The sequence below is a fragment of the Amphibalanus amphitrite genome, unplaced genomic scaffold (genome assembly GCF_019059575.1).
Source record: "Amphibalanus amphitrite isolate SeventyFive unplaced genomic scaffold, NRLGWU_Aamphi_draft 000031F_arrow, whole genome shotgun sequence".
Taxonomy (NCBI): domain Eukaryota; kingdom Metazoa; phylum Arthropoda; class Thecostraca; order Balanomorpha; family Balanidae; genus Amphibalanus; species Amphibalanus amphitrite.
The window spans coordinates 926343-941618 of NW_024881527.1; the positions used below are offsets into that span (position 1 = coordinate 926343).

At 50.7% G+C, this 15276-nt stretch overlaps 2 protein-coding genes across 5 annotated transcripts in view; one reads left to right on the forward strand and one right to left on the reverse strand.

The window, feature by feature from the left end:
* The window catches only part of LOC122367681 (PDF receptor-like), a 96093-nt gene extending 84484 nt beyond the window's left edge, over window positions 1-11609 (forward strand). Inside the window, exons 9-11 of the mRNA XM_043341019.1 lie at window positions 5378-5475; window positions 6962-7145; window positions 10452-11609. Of these exons, the coding sequence (XP_043196954.1) occupies window positions 5378-5475; window positions 6962-7145; window positions 10452-10724 (555 nt within the window). The 3' untranslated portion in view covers window positions 10725-11609. The remainder of the gene's footprint in view (window positions 1-5377; window positions 5476-6961; window positions 7146-10451) is intronic.
* Window positions 11610-12039: 430 nt separating this feature from the next.
* The window catches only part of LOC122367664 (serine/threonine-protein kinase OSR1-like), a 34956-nt gene continuing 31719 nt past the window's right edge, over window positions 12040-15276 (reverse strand). For 3 of the 4 annotated variants that reach the window (XM_043341001.1, XM_043340982.1, XM_043341008.1), the window contains 4 exons: window positions 14957-15058; window positions 14512-14729; window positions 14056-14242; window positions 12040-13068 (listed from right to left, as the gene is read on the reverse strand). In XM_043341001.1, the coding sequence (XP_043196936.1) occupies window positions 12976-13068; window positions 14056-14242; window positions 14512-14729; window positions 14957-15058 (600 nt within the window). In that variant the 3' untranslated portion in view covers window positions 12040-12975. The remainder of the gene's footprint in view (window positions 13069-14055; window positions 14243-14511; window positions 14730-14956; window positions 15059-15276) is intronic. The other variant, XM_043340990.1, reaches the window with a different exon arrangement.

The window sequence follows — 15276 nt, forward strand, 5'->3', positions numbered from 1 at the left end:
ACCGTTGAGAACAACGTGAGTATATCGTCTTCCCGCGACTAGGTATCGGTCGCCGGCCGGGGTAACTTTTTCAAACATTCTCCACCCATGTCTGCTTGCTGAGTGCTATAAGTGGCTTCAACAACCATTTCAGAAAGTTTGGAAGAAAAATGAGATACTATGGCCGTTTGACTTTTCGTTCCACTTTCCATTCCACTAGGCCTAGGGTCATTTTATGCTGCATTTTATTTCCATATCTATGCCACACTTGCGTACAATATAAGAAACATGACCGAAGGTTTGTTGTCAATAGTTAAAACGCTATTCGTTAGAATTGTGCTTTTCTATTGAAAAACAAATCTGAGTTCCCTGACAATTTGGCGAAAGTATTCGTTGTAGCACGGCGAACGCTGACATGTATCCTTCCATAGCAATGTCACTGTCACTGAGGAGCGTTTAAGTCCACGGCAGATGAGCTTCGTCTCATTGTCTTCATCTGCATACAAATGAAGCTCTCTCCCTATGATTTCGGTATGGATAACTACTTGAGACGGGTTACACAACACATTTGTCTCACATTTGTCTATTGCTACTCAACATGGATAACTACTCCTCGCTCTGGCCCGTGTGAGAAGTTACACGGCTGAACCGCGCTCGGTCGCTCGCCGGGGCCGCGCCGGCCGCGGCGGCTGTGACCTTTGTGTCAGTCAGGCGCCATGCCGCGGGCCGCGGCCGCTCCGAGTGCGGGCCATATCCTGTCATACATAATGGAATGTCGAGAGGAGGCACCGGTGGCCGGGGCGCCCCACTGACGGAACTGCTCTGCAGCTCGGCTCGGCGCTACCGCCGCTCCCCAAATGGATGCGCCGTCGTTCCCGCCGCTCCATCGTGAGCAATTGAACGTTAAAGTGACAGGTAAAGTGGCAGAGAGCGAGCAGTTGTGGTGAACTGTCGGCTTTCCAGAGTCGGATGCTTCTATTCCCGTGGCAGTTGGCAGGAGTGATAGCATTCTCAGTTTCCAGTCATGTCTGGTATGTTGCTCATCATGGGACGTCCTTCTGGTTACAAAAGAAAATCTAAAACAGTGATATGAAATAACCAGAATCTCATACAAGCTTTAGTATTTTTAGTTTTATGAAATTAGATTTCTATGTTAACTTTCACTCGCTCTTGAGGTTCATCCGGTCTTTGTTTTTATGATTTCAGGAGAACGTATCCCATACGAGTGCCGTTGCATGTGGTTTTAGCACTTGCAAGTTCAGCTGCTTGAACGGCTAATTGCCGCTTAAAACATGCTTGTTCAGCACAACAGTGAATTGATTCGTTCCAGTGATCCAGGGTTCGTATAGGTTCTATGTACACTCGACATTATGTCATATTGATCAATTAACTATATGTGTGACATTATATACATTTCACAGCAGCCCATCTCCATCCCCTTTGCTGTAAATACGACCGTTGTTGCGGCCTTTGTTTTGATGCTTAGATCAACGAATTTTCCTAGATTTTCACACAGGAAAACTATTTTCCTGAAATAAAGCATCATGCCTTAGGTATTTGGTAACTACATGTTTTATAAGCACGCATGCAGCAGATGTGTTAGATGAAGTTATCATATCTTGCAAAGCTCAATAACGGTCTTCATTGGCAGCGCAACTAAATTAGGGATCTCTTTGTGTGTCGAGACTTACGAAGGACTTGGAGGATGAGAGGAAACGACACTGTGAAGGGTTCTTTGGACAATGAAAATAAATAGGCCGAGGTGGATAAGTAAAAGAATAGGGGAATCAACGGGATTCTGGATATTTTGTAGGCCGATTGTGGACATTTTTTGTTGCCAAAGCTTGAATGAGAGTGATTACTTATCCGAGTAATTAAACTTTTTCCGGAATCCGGATCGTGATGGGCGGGAGATATTCTTTCCCCGCGGGTGTTGTGGTTGGACTGTCATGAGAGCCGATCCGCCCCTCCCTCGCCCCGACTCAGCAGTGCCATTTGTTTGTAATTGCACTCCGTTCGCCGGCGATGACACGGCCGTTATTTCCACTCGGACGGCAACAGCGGGTTCAACAGTGTGACGTCACAACTTTCACAAGGTCACCGGACGCCCAGACACGCGGCACGCCCCCGTCGCGTGGCGGTCGCGGCGGCTGTTGTGGTGTGACGTCACACGGTGGCCCGGGGCGGAGCCGTGACGTCATGACCGGCCGAGCGGCCAGCGACAGGCTCTCGTGGAACTGGTATGACGACATAGGGCGGGCTGTGGCGTACTACGACGTAACAGAGCCGTACTCCAAATACCTGGCGCGTAGTAGTGAGAGTCGCTGCTCTGCTGTGATGGGTTTCGGTATACAGGAGTTTTTAATTACTTTAATACGCAGCTGTGTGAGTAATGGCCTTACTCAGATATTTTAATATAACTTTATACCAGTCAAAAAAAGCCAAAGAATTGACACTCTAATCCAATAGAAGACTCAGCTCCTTCAGAACCTTTCTACGTCAGGTGAAATTGCGCGATAGGCCATCAGGCGGACGGTCAAGGTGAGCCGCGTTTAACTTGATTAAGCAATACGGATCCTTCAATGCTCGATTTTTTAACACTCTTTCTTCTCTATATACAATGACAATCGCTCGGTAGACAATCAATCGGTATAGATCCCAACCGTGGCGAGTCTAAAACACAATTAGTATGTCGTAGGATCGGACCACATCGGCTCGACTGCTGTTAGACGGCCGCGGGGCCAAGAGTTCCCTTGTTCTCTTGCTTTTGAAGTTATTTTAGACGTATCGAGACGAACGAGTAAAATTTTAGAAGACAGATCACGTTTATGATGTACAAAGTCAAAGAGCCACTAGCTGAGCATCCGAGAACGTCAGTTGCAACTTGCAATTCCTCTCATCATAGACCTGTGTAAGCCGAGATGAGCAAAGGTCTATGATTTCATTCATTATCAAATAGCATTGCCCTCACCGCACTGCCCAAACAACCCACTATTATATAATTGGCTGGTTACACAGTACACACAAAGCTGGAGGTAAGTACATGAACCGGTTCCAAGTTTGTGACGCACCGAATTCCGTGTGACGTCAGACTAACCAGTTTCGCCCAGCGATAGGATAACGGCTGGCGGAACCGGTTCGGTCTATCGCCTCGGTAAATCTGGATGACGTCAGCCGTCGCCGCCTTGGAAACGCGTCGCGCCACTTCACCGTGGTGGCTGGGTGTAGTTCGGACTAGCGGAGCGCGATGTGACGTAGCGGGCGGAGGAAACATGTGACGTCATTCAGTGGTTCTCAAACCTCAGAACATGCCAGTCATGTAGGTAGTGCAGCCGACGCAATGGTCCGTGGCTAATCTGTCTACCAACATTGATTGCAACATCGTGTTGAAACAAAACGGGTGTAAACAGTTGGAAATAAAAAAGATGTACGACGTAGAATAAAGCTGACGCTTTTTCAGGGCCTCGTCTAACATGTTAATTGGAGGGGGGCAAACCCCCGCAGTCACCGGCCTGCCGCCCCCCCCTGCAGTCAGGGTAAAAATGTCACGACTGGGGGGGGGGGGCGGCAAAAGCGAAAAGGCAAATGAATTTTTACTGCAAGGCGTCAGTGCACATAAAAACAAATGCGTATAAACGAAACATGGATGCAATGCAGAGCACAGAGATATACCCGATTACCTCTGACTGTTTTCACGTGTTTATTTTGTTTACCTGATACCATTGTTTTTTTTTTCTTCGCTCAGCAATCCGTTACATTTCGGGTTTTCAGGCGACCCAAATCCGGGTGTCCCGCATATTCTCTTTCTCGTATTCTCCTGTTGTTTCTGTGCTCGAGGCGTCAATCTGTTGTTCCTACCTTTCGTCGTCCTCACTACGCGACGTCGAACTTCTGGCTGGACGGTCACCGGTGTGCGGCAAGAGAAGCTCCTAATCGTAATGAAGCAGGCTCCCATTCTGGGTAATCGTAAGCTCATGTTGGTGGTCTGTCTCTGGGGACGGGAAAGACTAGTGTGGGCTAACAGAGGCCGACGTGGGTCCAGATTCCAGAAGCTGGCACTGGCCATCAGAGCTCGGCACCTGACGCTCATATGCCGTTGGGGCCCGTTAGAAACCGATGTGGTTCGCAAAAAAGATATGCGTTCGTAATAAATTGCTAAGATAAGGTCAATGTTCAAGTCATTTGAGGGCATTAATTGTTCATTTCGCTCGATTATTCTAAGAAAATATTTGGTTTCAACGTTTTAATTCTACCTTGCACGAACAGAGGAGCAGAAGCGCATACAAATAAGTGATGGCTCCCTTATGGCCATAACGGGAGCAAGATTCTTAGATAAATGGAAATAAGTCGTTAAATTTGAACTCCGATGAACAGTAAAGCATTCATTAGAGGCTGAAATCGTAAACAAATAACCTACTTAAAAAGGTGTAGCGGGTCCAAAAACTAAGGTTTCATTCTTTGTTTTGCTTATTTCTGTCTGGTGGGCCAATGTGAGGGGGTTATAAACTAATGCAAAGGCATGGGTCGGATGTTCTACTATTTTTATTTATCTAGTGTTAAAAAAGTTCATCAGGTTTCCGGGCTGTGATGCAAAATCAGTGGCCTAGATCCGGTGAGAAAACAGGATTTGGGGGTAACCTAGGTTTGGCTCCCTGAGTCCCTGCCCCCCCCCCCCCCGGAAAATCTCTTAGACGAGGCCCTGCGCTTTTTGCAGCTCACGAAGTGTGTATGAAGTTTGAATGACTTTCCCTGCGTGGTGTCCCTTGACCGTTTATTTAGTCTGACCACGACGCGAGGAAAAGGAGACACTAGATGCGACATGATGATGCGACGCCATTCTCAATTTTTTCCGTCTAATTTATGCATATGAATTGACATTGCACGTCGAACGGGAGACCGATGTTATTAGACTATCAGTAGGTTATTTGAGTTATTTCTCCTGCAAATTTCGGCATTGGCAATAATAATTTCAACCGCACTTCTCAACAGCTGTCGAAATATTGCGCTGCCCAGCGATTCATCTCTCCCACATCTCGAAGACGGAGAATGTCTCAGCTGATCGAGTACAATAAATTACGTACGGCGGTGCCATCGGTCGTGTCAGACATCCCCGGTGTGTGGGCGGCGGGGAGGGGGGGAGGAGGGCATGTCCTCCCCCTGGACGACTGAGCCGACACAGAATGGATGGGACACGCGCCAGACTGTCGACAACAAATCTCCCCACGACAGACGCGGCGGGCCAGTCCGATCCAGGGCAGCGGGGCAAACGGGACGGCTGGAATGCAGATTGCAAAGCCCATTACCACATAACTAACATATGATAAAACTTCGTGATTTTCTCAAAGGTACTAATTATGCAGTGTTAGTTGTTTGACATTTTATTTCTCTCTTTTTGCAGGTTAACATACTTTTCCTTCTCAACATTCTGCGCATTCTGATAAAGAAATTAAGAGGCCCTCAAGCCCAGGAAAGTCCACGAGAGACAGCAAAGGTCAAGTAAGTGCCGACAAGTTCCGTCGTGCTGCGTGCTGATAATTGTGTGGTGCATTCTCACAGAAATGGCAATTGGCATAACAAGCAAGGGCCTTCCGAAAGGGGAAACCGTAAACACCATAGCTATCACTATCTGTATGACACAGTAAATCCATTCAGTGCCCGTTAAGTGCATGGCAGTTGCAATACGGCAATGGCTTCTTTGTTACACGAGACGTTTAAAAATAAATAGCAATGTTTAGCTCAGGGTAATGTGCTTTGTCCGCCTTGATTTGCTTCGCATTATCAAATGGTGTCATAGTTATTGGCTTCGGGCGGCATTTATAAATAACAACAGCTAAAAATCATAACTCTTTTACAATCAGGCCCACGCGAACCTAGAAGGACAAAGCTCAATGCGGCATTTAATTCCAGACTATAGACCCCGTTCCTTTACCCAAAGACCAACAATAAAGATACAAAAGAACACAAAAGAACCACAATGCAGGTACTGTGATTACCGTTAGCCGGTGATCATTACTGCATTACTGCTGAGCGGCCTGGCAGCAGTTATTTATCTCTCTGACCGGTTACGGACGGCGCTGGGTGGTCAGTCGATCGCCCGAGGGTACCGGCAGCCTCTGATGGACATCGGCGAATTTGGGGAGCTTCAGCCGCCGGGGACTGTATACGAGTATACGGGACTCCCCCCACGACTGTGCTAGCCCCCCCCCCCCCTCCCCGGCCGGTGCCCGGGCCGTACCCGCCGGCGACTGTCCGGGACAAGTGCCACGCCCGCCGGCGACTGTCCCCCCTCCCCCCCTCGACTGTCCGCGCCGCGCCCTCCGGCAGTGATAGCGTCTGTCGAAAACCGATCGGCCAGTGGCTACTCCTGATATACGACAATTGGGTGGCTCCTGGTCATTGAACCTTACCAGCAGTGGTCGACGAGTAGGCTTTGATCGCAGAATTGGCAGTAAAGAAGGGACAACGGATGGGATGACGGAACATGATTAGAATGAGGATGAGCCTTCAGACCCCGATAATTGCGTTGTTTGAGATATTCGGGCAAAAACGGCACAGCTGTGACGAACTGTGTAATAGCACTGCATCGCCTATCTTCTGTGAACACTGAGCAGTGAGCATTCATATGCTGATCAGGTATTTTCTGACACAAAAACTGGATCAATGACTGATACCTATCAGTGAGCACTGAGCTTAGATTAGATGCAAATAGTTTCGCTAATCAATTTCCAGACATTCTGGGATATATTCCTTTCTATAAGTACGAAGAAAGGCATCCCCTCCCTCCCTCCCTCCCTCTCTCTCTCTCTCTCTCTCTCTCTCTCTCTCTCTCTCTCTCTCTCTCTCTCTCTCGCGCGCGCGCGCGCGCGCTCTCTCTATTTTTATCACCCTCCTCTCCCTCCCTCGCTGACGTGTCTCTCCCTCCCTCCGCTGACGTGTCTCTCCCTCCCTCGCTGACGTGCCTGCCCCTGTGACAACCACCCAGGAAGTCTGTGCGCGCCGCGCTGGTGCTCCTGCCCCTGCTGGGCATCACCAACTCCTTCAACATGATGACGTCGCCGGTGCACCGGTCGCCACTCGAGTTCGGCCTCTGGAGCTACAGCACCACCTTCCTGCGCTCCTGCCAGGGACTCTTCGTCTGCTGCATCTACTGCTTCTTCAATGATGAGGTAAGCGATATTTTAATTTTTTACGATGCTGGCGCAGATTATTGACTACTCAATTTATACTTACAAAACGTACGGCAACTTTATCGGAGAATTATGGTTGTGACTTGTGACTAAACAAATTCGGCAACTAGCTGAAGTTTTCATCCCGTCCTATATCAAGAGCCAAAAGATAGGTAGGTAATAGGTATAGCCAAGGTCTTACGCTTTCGAATGCCGCTTTCCGTGTGTCGCTTGGTGGCCCAGCAGCCGAGTTACACTTGGGTGTTCAAACACTCCCCCGGTCCGGCGCGGTTGGCATTCAGCTCTGGCCCGGCGCGGGGGGTAATCTAATTTCAGGTCATCGTCGTCAAATACCTTCTCACCATAAGAACGCCTATCACTTCCCGGCTTCCCTGTAAGCTTGTGACCACCATCCCATCCACTGTTCGAAGTGGCATCGGCGAAATTAGAAAACTGATTTATGGTCTGTTCTCTATTGTACGAGAGGACGTCGCGCAGTACTTTCGTGGAGTGGGGTGGCAAACCCCGGGCAGTGATGAGTGACCACGTCCCGCAAGCGAAGCACGAGTTTACCCACCTATGGGAGTTATGTTTCGAACGCGGATTGAGCTCTAGGTCCATGGAAAAATATAGGTACGGTCTTCATAAGCAATTGAATTTTGGCGGAATTCTTCAATTTTTCGAACCATGCATGTCTGGTCGCTTGGAAGTATTGTACAGCAGATATATGCCCGTTCAGTACCTTTCATCTGAAAGCACTTTGCGTAATAAGTCGTTTTAATTTTTCACCAACTCTTGAATCCAAGAAAACCGTCGAATCAATGAGAAACAATAACATAACAAAAAGGTTTTGAGACAGACTGACACTAAAAGTTATACATACCTATATCGTCAACGTTTTTAGTGTGCCCATGACAGTAAAAACATAAACGATGTTAAGTCGAAGTCTATGAACGGATGGTTTGCCAGTGTTACTGTTGACTATCATTATTGCTGCACGCATTCGCTGTGCATCCGAAGTTTATAACATTAGGGGATGGCCATCTTATGTCATTTAACCCTATAATTCAGTTCCCCTCGACTATCGCATACTCTTCAAAACGATTTCATCGTCCATGAAATCTTGCCCCACGTGCCGCAGCTGAGTTCATGAGTCCGTGACCCTTAGCCGCCCACACGCTTCTCAGTTTCATGATATTTCACTCAGTGCCGGTGAGTCAAAGGCGGAAACCTCGGCGGATTAGTGCCGACAGAGAAGTTTCGAGGTTAATTCAGTTACCGGCAGCACATTTAGTTCAACTTGTCGGGCGAGTCTTTGGGAGACGCAGCTGGTTCGGTCCGTGCAGTGCCACTCGGGACGTGGCGCCGTCAACAGCACCGGATGTAGACAACTTCCACAATGTGCTTTACAAAATGCATAAACACGAGGCCCGGGCCTTTCCCGTGTGAGTTATGGCCATTGTCCGTCCACGGTCTAAGGTGGCAAACGGCTCAGTTATGCCACACCCTGCCTTGAGTCATGGAAGTCTTCACACCCCGGGTATAGGAAATAGGAATTATAGGTGTGTTCGCACACACCTGCCTTATAATTAGGCTGTTTTGGACTTCGGTAAGCTCGTTTAAAATGGTCATTGAAGTTATTCTGATTGTTCATTGGTAAATGTGTTTGCAATTTGCATCGTCTCTGCCTGCGACGTGTCATCGATTGCTCCATTACCGCGATTTATATTTTCCAATCAGAGCGTTTCATATAAAACCTAATTGTAAGAAGACGGCGCATGAAATAATCGACAGCACTTTACACATTATACGAAATGTGTCTTGTTGCGTAATCAGATAAATCAAAGGTCGGTGTAGGTCTAGCATATCAGACGTCGCTTCGCAAGGCAGGTCATAGACCCAGGTTATATTGATGAACTCCAATATCCGGACCATTTGTCATCTCTAGAAAGAATAGGTAGTGGCGGCTGGTAGCTGGAACTTCGGACCTGCGCAGCGCGCATTCATCTTTACCTATCTCAACATCTTCAATATTCTACGTTCATCCAAAATGCCAGTGGCATATACGTATACAGTATCCGTTGGCTTTCGGGCCTATGGTATAGCGGAAGGCGACGAGAACATATGGATACGTTTCATGCCTGAATCCTTGTATGTGTACACACTACACAGTTGGCTGCACTGAAAATATGCAATATCTTACCGGGATTGATCGAGCCCTTTCACCACGTGTTCGGTTCTCGGGGCGATTGTAAATGGAACACGGCTTTGGGTGCACTGAATCAAACACAATTTTAGTGATTGATAGGCCTCGGAAATGCCAGTCTGGCAATGTTGCGCCGTGATATGAAGAGCATGGTCTCGGTCTTACCCTCGGGCCATGGAAAGTAATTGAAAACTTATCCCCCGCCTAACGCGCCCGAAATAAAACACGTCAAGTGAAAATCTCTCGTCATTTCTCCCGCATCTCAGTAGCTCGATCCTAGTTGGTCCCTCTCTCTGAGCTCATAATGGTAACCCATTCTCTTGGTGAGCTCCATATGGTAGCGTCTTCCTTCACCATTCATCAATCTCCATGAGGCCACTAGACACCCTCTCTATCTTCAGACCTCCATATAGTGACCCCTCCCTTCCCAAAACTGCACGGCTGACCTTTTCCCCAAGCTCCACATCTTGACCCTCCGACCCATGTGTAATTATGTATGCATTCATCACTCCCTCCCTCTCTCTCTCTCTCTCTCTCTCTCTCTCTCTCTCTCTCTCTCTCTCTCTCTCTCTCTCTCTCTCTCTCTCTCTCTCTCTCTCTCTCTCTCTCTCTCTCTCTCTCTCTCTCTCTCTCTCTCTCTCTCTCTCCTCTCTCTCTCTCTCTCTCTCTCTCTCTCTCTCTCTCTCTCTCTCTCTCTCTCTCTCTCTCTCTCTCTCTCTCGACCTTCGTGAGGTGGCCGTCCCTCTCTCCCGCTCACCCGTTCCTCTTGAAGTGGTCGATGTTTTCCTGACTACCGTGTTTTGTCCACTGGCCTTTCTGTCTTCCGTGGGCAGTTTTCGTAACCTCCTTCTTTATTGAAGACCAACAGGCAGTGAGTCACCACTTCCAAACCTCCACGTGGTGACCTGTTCCTCCACCTCCATGAGTGACCCCTCCCCCGTCCGTTACTTACTTGTGGTTACTTGTGGTGTAGGACGTATAGCCTCGTTGGGCCCAGAACGTCCAGTTGAATTGTCGTTCCTCGTAAAGTCGTTCCTTCACGTCTTGTGACTTGATGTAGAGACCCCCGTCCGTCCCTCCCCCGTCCGTCCCTGCGGCAGGTGAAGCGCACACTGCGCCACTTCTGGAAGCGGCGGATGGCGGCGCGGCGCGGCTGCCGGCGCCGCTCCAACCGCTCCACCTCGCTCTTCGACAACCCGTCGCTGCTGGATGCTGCACGCCGCCAGTCGAGCGTGGCCGCGCGCCTGCGCACCTCGCTCGACTCACAGATCACGATCGCGCCGCTCGGCCGACGTCGCCAGCCGTCGGCTGCGGGGATCCCCGCCGGCGCCGCCACCGCAGGCTCGTCGTCACCCAACGGAACCTGCTTGTGACCCATCGCCGAAGAGGCGCTCTGACGCCTCCCCAATCCAAACTCGTCTTGTGCTGAGGTCAAAGACGCTGAGATTGTAATTGCTGCAGGCGGTGGAAAGGCCAAAAGCTGTGGTATTGTCATACAAGTGGATGACAAAAGGGTATGACTCAGTGATGTCGGTATTGAATGCGAATGGCGTCGGTGTTGACGTGGAATGGCGTCGGTGTTGGGGTGGAATGGCGTCGGTGTTGACGTGGAATGGCGTCGGTGTTGACGTGGAATGGCGTCGACGCTGAAGCAGAATGGTGTTGGTATTGACGTGGGATGACGCCGGTGTGTATGATAAATGCCGTCGATGTGAAATGGCGTTGATGTTGATGTGGGCAGGCGACATTGATTGTGGAATTGCATTAATGTCGATGTGACAAGGCGCTGATGTTTATGAAATAATGTCGACATTGACGGGAATGACGTCAGCGTTGATGTTGAATGACGTCATGTCGATAACGTCAGTGATGTTTGGCCAGTTGTGATTGGACGGAGGGGCGGTCGGCAGCCGCGCGTCGACCCCGGACGGTCAGGGTTGTGTAGCGGGAACAGTTTTGTAGTGCGCGGTCATATACACAGCGAGGTCAGTTGCCGGCGCGGGGTCCGCCGGCACTCTGCCACACTTGAGTAGTTCGCTCTAGCATCATTTACGTGTCTCATTCATCGTGTCTGCATGTTCATGTACTGTTGAGGCGTCAAACCTAACGTTACGTGGTTGTAAGATACAAGCGTGCCAGTTTTCATCATGCGCCTTCCTTCGTTTATTATTTCTCCATCTTCCTTTGTTTCTAACTTGAACTCCTATGCTTCGTCAGTCAATCGTGTTGTTTCTTCACCGATGAAATTGGAACAACTTCAACACTGAAGTTAGTTTCCTCGTAGTTCTTTGAACTACACAGGCACAATAATTGTCCTCCAAGTTGCATGCTTTTTGTCTTAGTTCTTGAGCACTTGCTGCTGCTTATTCTAAAAGTGGCATTCGTTTCATCATGCTTGTCAATTTTCGAGGTTGTGCAGGTAGAATGTTTTAGCAATCGATTCGCTTTCATGAATAACATAACGGCTTTCAGAAAATAAATGCGCTGGTAAAGTGCCAACATCAAAATACGTGTTTCATACCGATAATAAGGAATCGAATGTTCAACACACATCAAAGGAAAACGTAGGAGCATAAACTTTGTCCGGTAAGAGACTAGAATAGCTGGCCTTGCATTCAGTATCTGGCGAGGACCTCAGGCAATGAAACTTCTCGGCACTTCGTAAACTTCACACAAAACAGAAGTGAGTTCAATGTGTCAATCTATTTCGATGGGACAGCCAACAAGAACTGGCAAATCATATCAACGCGCCGCTGTACCAGGGAAAGGGACGTCGCCGACCTCGCGAGCCACCATACAGCGCAGCGGTCCCGATGGGATCGCTGAATGCCCCGCTCCGCACACCAGAGACCGAACCTCCCAACTGGCAGCAGAGCGCACTCGACGGAATAGAGAAGCGTCCGCAGTCAGTGCAGAAACGAACAGTTACCTCACCGAGTGGCTGGTTAAAAAGACACCAGAAACACTGGACACAAGCCTGGCATTAGTACTTATACGGAAGTCTTCACTGGCACTCCAGCCGGAGAAACGTAATTCGATTAACTGCACGCAATTCGGAAGAATGTCGGAGTAACGCTTCACATCCGGCACAGAAAACAACGCTGAATCATACACACGGTTGCATCATGATCTACCTCCGATTCGAGTTCTGAGCACAGCTCCTAAAATATCTCCTTGGCTCCCGGCCACTCTGAGCGGACTGGCGACGACCACAACACATCCGTCCCTCCGCCGCCAGCCCGACGGCCTTTCAGTTTTATACGTATGCGGGAGGAGAGCCCCAATATGACACTCAGCACGGCACCTAGCGGCGCCAGACGCAACCTGATTCAAGTACCACCTACTCCTCGGGACAGCCACCCTAACAACGTGCCACCCTCGAACCACGACCGCTGCAGTGCCAACGGCGAGCGATTTCCGCCGGAGGCACGCCTGGCGCCAGACGACGAGCTAGCATCACCACACAAAGAAACAAATTTTCAAAATCAAACAAAACAACATTAAACTCACGTCTCCTAGTACGGTTTACATGACAATTAGGTCTAGTGCCTGCGCAGCGTGCGAGCGCCACCTATCACAAGGGCTGGCAAGTTGCGGGTGAGCCGTGCGCGGCAGGTGGCGCTGTCAGCGCGTGGACGGTGGCGAGTCGATGGTCAGCTGGCCGTAGCCCATCAGAGCCGACTCGTCGCGCTCGTGGGGCTCGCAGAAGCCGGCCGTCTGCCGAGCGGCGAACGGGACAGTCAGTTAGAAACAGTGTAAATTTTACGTGCGGCATTTGATCAACTGCGATGTAACCAAGAAGCAGAAGCTACCAGTTTCATAGCTTTTCACACTTACTATGGCGCCTGCTTAATTTCTGAAGTCCATTTCGAAGAAGAAACTCTCTCAGATCCCTCCTATCTATATCAGGACGCACTAAGCTTTGTCCTCTATACCCTAAACCCTAGCTCCAGGCTGCTCAATGGACGGTCACCATCATCCGACGGGGATAGCTTATCAGGAGGTTCACGTATGGTAGCGGCGCACCATAGCTGCCGCCCCGCTCCCCTAAAGCTTAATATCCTGCAGTCCTGAAGTGGTCTTAGTAGACCGAAAGTGCTTAACCCAGCAAAGTCAAACTCAAATCCGAAATCAAGATGTCCAATATGATGATTTTTCACTCTGACTTTACCAAAACAATATGTGAATACTGAGTAAGATTAAAGCTGCCCCAGCATCGCTCCCCCCCCCCCCCCATCCAATAACCCACAGCTGAAAACCACCGGCCGTACCACTGCACAGCCGGTGCCCAGGAGTCAGCCCACGGCCACAGCACACACAGCCGGCCGGGTCACCCCACAGCCACTGGACACTCAGCCGGTAATCTCTCACCCCACGGTCACTACAGCACACACCTAGCCGGTAGCCTCTCACCCCACAGCCACAGCACACAGCAGCTGGCCGGCAGGGCCACCCCACGGCCACCGGACAGCCGGCCAGCAGGGGTCACCCCATAGCCACAGTAGAGAACCGGCCAGCAGGGGTCAGTCCAAGCCCACAGCACACCCAGACGGCCAGTAGGGGTCACCCCACGGCTACCGGACAGCCGGCCGGTAGCCTCTCTCCCCACGGCCACAGCACACCCAGCCGGCAGCCTCTCACCAAACGGCCAGCCCACAGCACACTCAGCCGACAATCTCTCACCCCCGTCCCACGGCCACTCACCAGCGGGAAGGTGAGCGTGGTGACGCGCTGCGGGTCGTCCACGATCGACTGCAGCTTGGCGGCGATGACGATCCGGTCCCTGCCGTCCACCAGTCCGGCGGCCACCAGCTCCTGGGCCACGCTGTCCGCAGTGTCCAGACCGTACTCGTACTCGAAACGGATGTCGTTTAGCTCCCGCTGCTGGTTCCTGCGACCATGAAAGGTTTGTTGGTAGGGTTTTAGGGCACTTTAGGGACACATTTTGCGCCCCAAAAGATTGACAATGTGACGGGGCAGCGATTACCTTCGTGACAGTCCCAGCCATTTTATTCGGTATCTATCATTGCGTCATGAAACATTTGACTAGCTAGAACACGTTCAAACGCAGTCCGGATATCCGGCTAGATACGGCTGACCGCAACTGTCACTTCCCTGACACCCACACATCGTCTCCAGAACCGCTCCAGTGCTACCTACCTCATCCTGAGCACCAGGTCGATGCAGTTTCGGGTCCCGGTGCCCGCCGCCGCCGGCTGTGGGGCCGCACCAGTCGCCGGGGCGGCCGCGGCGGGGGCAGCGGGGGCAGTGGCCGCAGCGGCTGGGGGAGCCGGCGCCGGTGCAGGGGCCGGGGCGGCGGCCGGCGCCGACTGAGTGGAGCTGGCGCCGTCAGCCTGCGGCTCAGCCGGCCTGGAAGTCTGCCGCGGAGAGTGGAGGGGAGGCCAGAGGTCTAACTCGTCACTAACGTGTCTAGCCAGTATTACACCCGACAATCCATCACCGGACTCAGAAGTCTACATCACACTACTACCTTTTTCCTGTCGTACTTTTTTCTGTCAAACTGCCATGCATACGTTTCTGTTTCTGTAATACTGGCGACCCCAAACATCCAACCCTGAGAACTACAGCTGTTTCTCTAACTCACCGGCACTTCGTCGTCTGATTCACTCGACTCTCCCGAGGACCAGACCCAGTTGCCCTCCTCGGTCTTGTGGAACCGGCCCGAGGAGCCCGGCGCTCGCTGCGCCTGTACGGCAGACAGCAGCGTTGGGTTATCAACGGGGGACATGACAGCAGCGCTGGGTTATCGACGGGGGACATGACAGCAGTGCTGCAGTCACCACCAGCACAAAGACACAGGGTCATACCACGGAGAAAGCACGACGGAGGGTTAACTTATCTACATTCTACACAGCGGGTCAGGGTGCGCTGAACGTCCGATCGTTGGTACGGTGTTAAACGAAC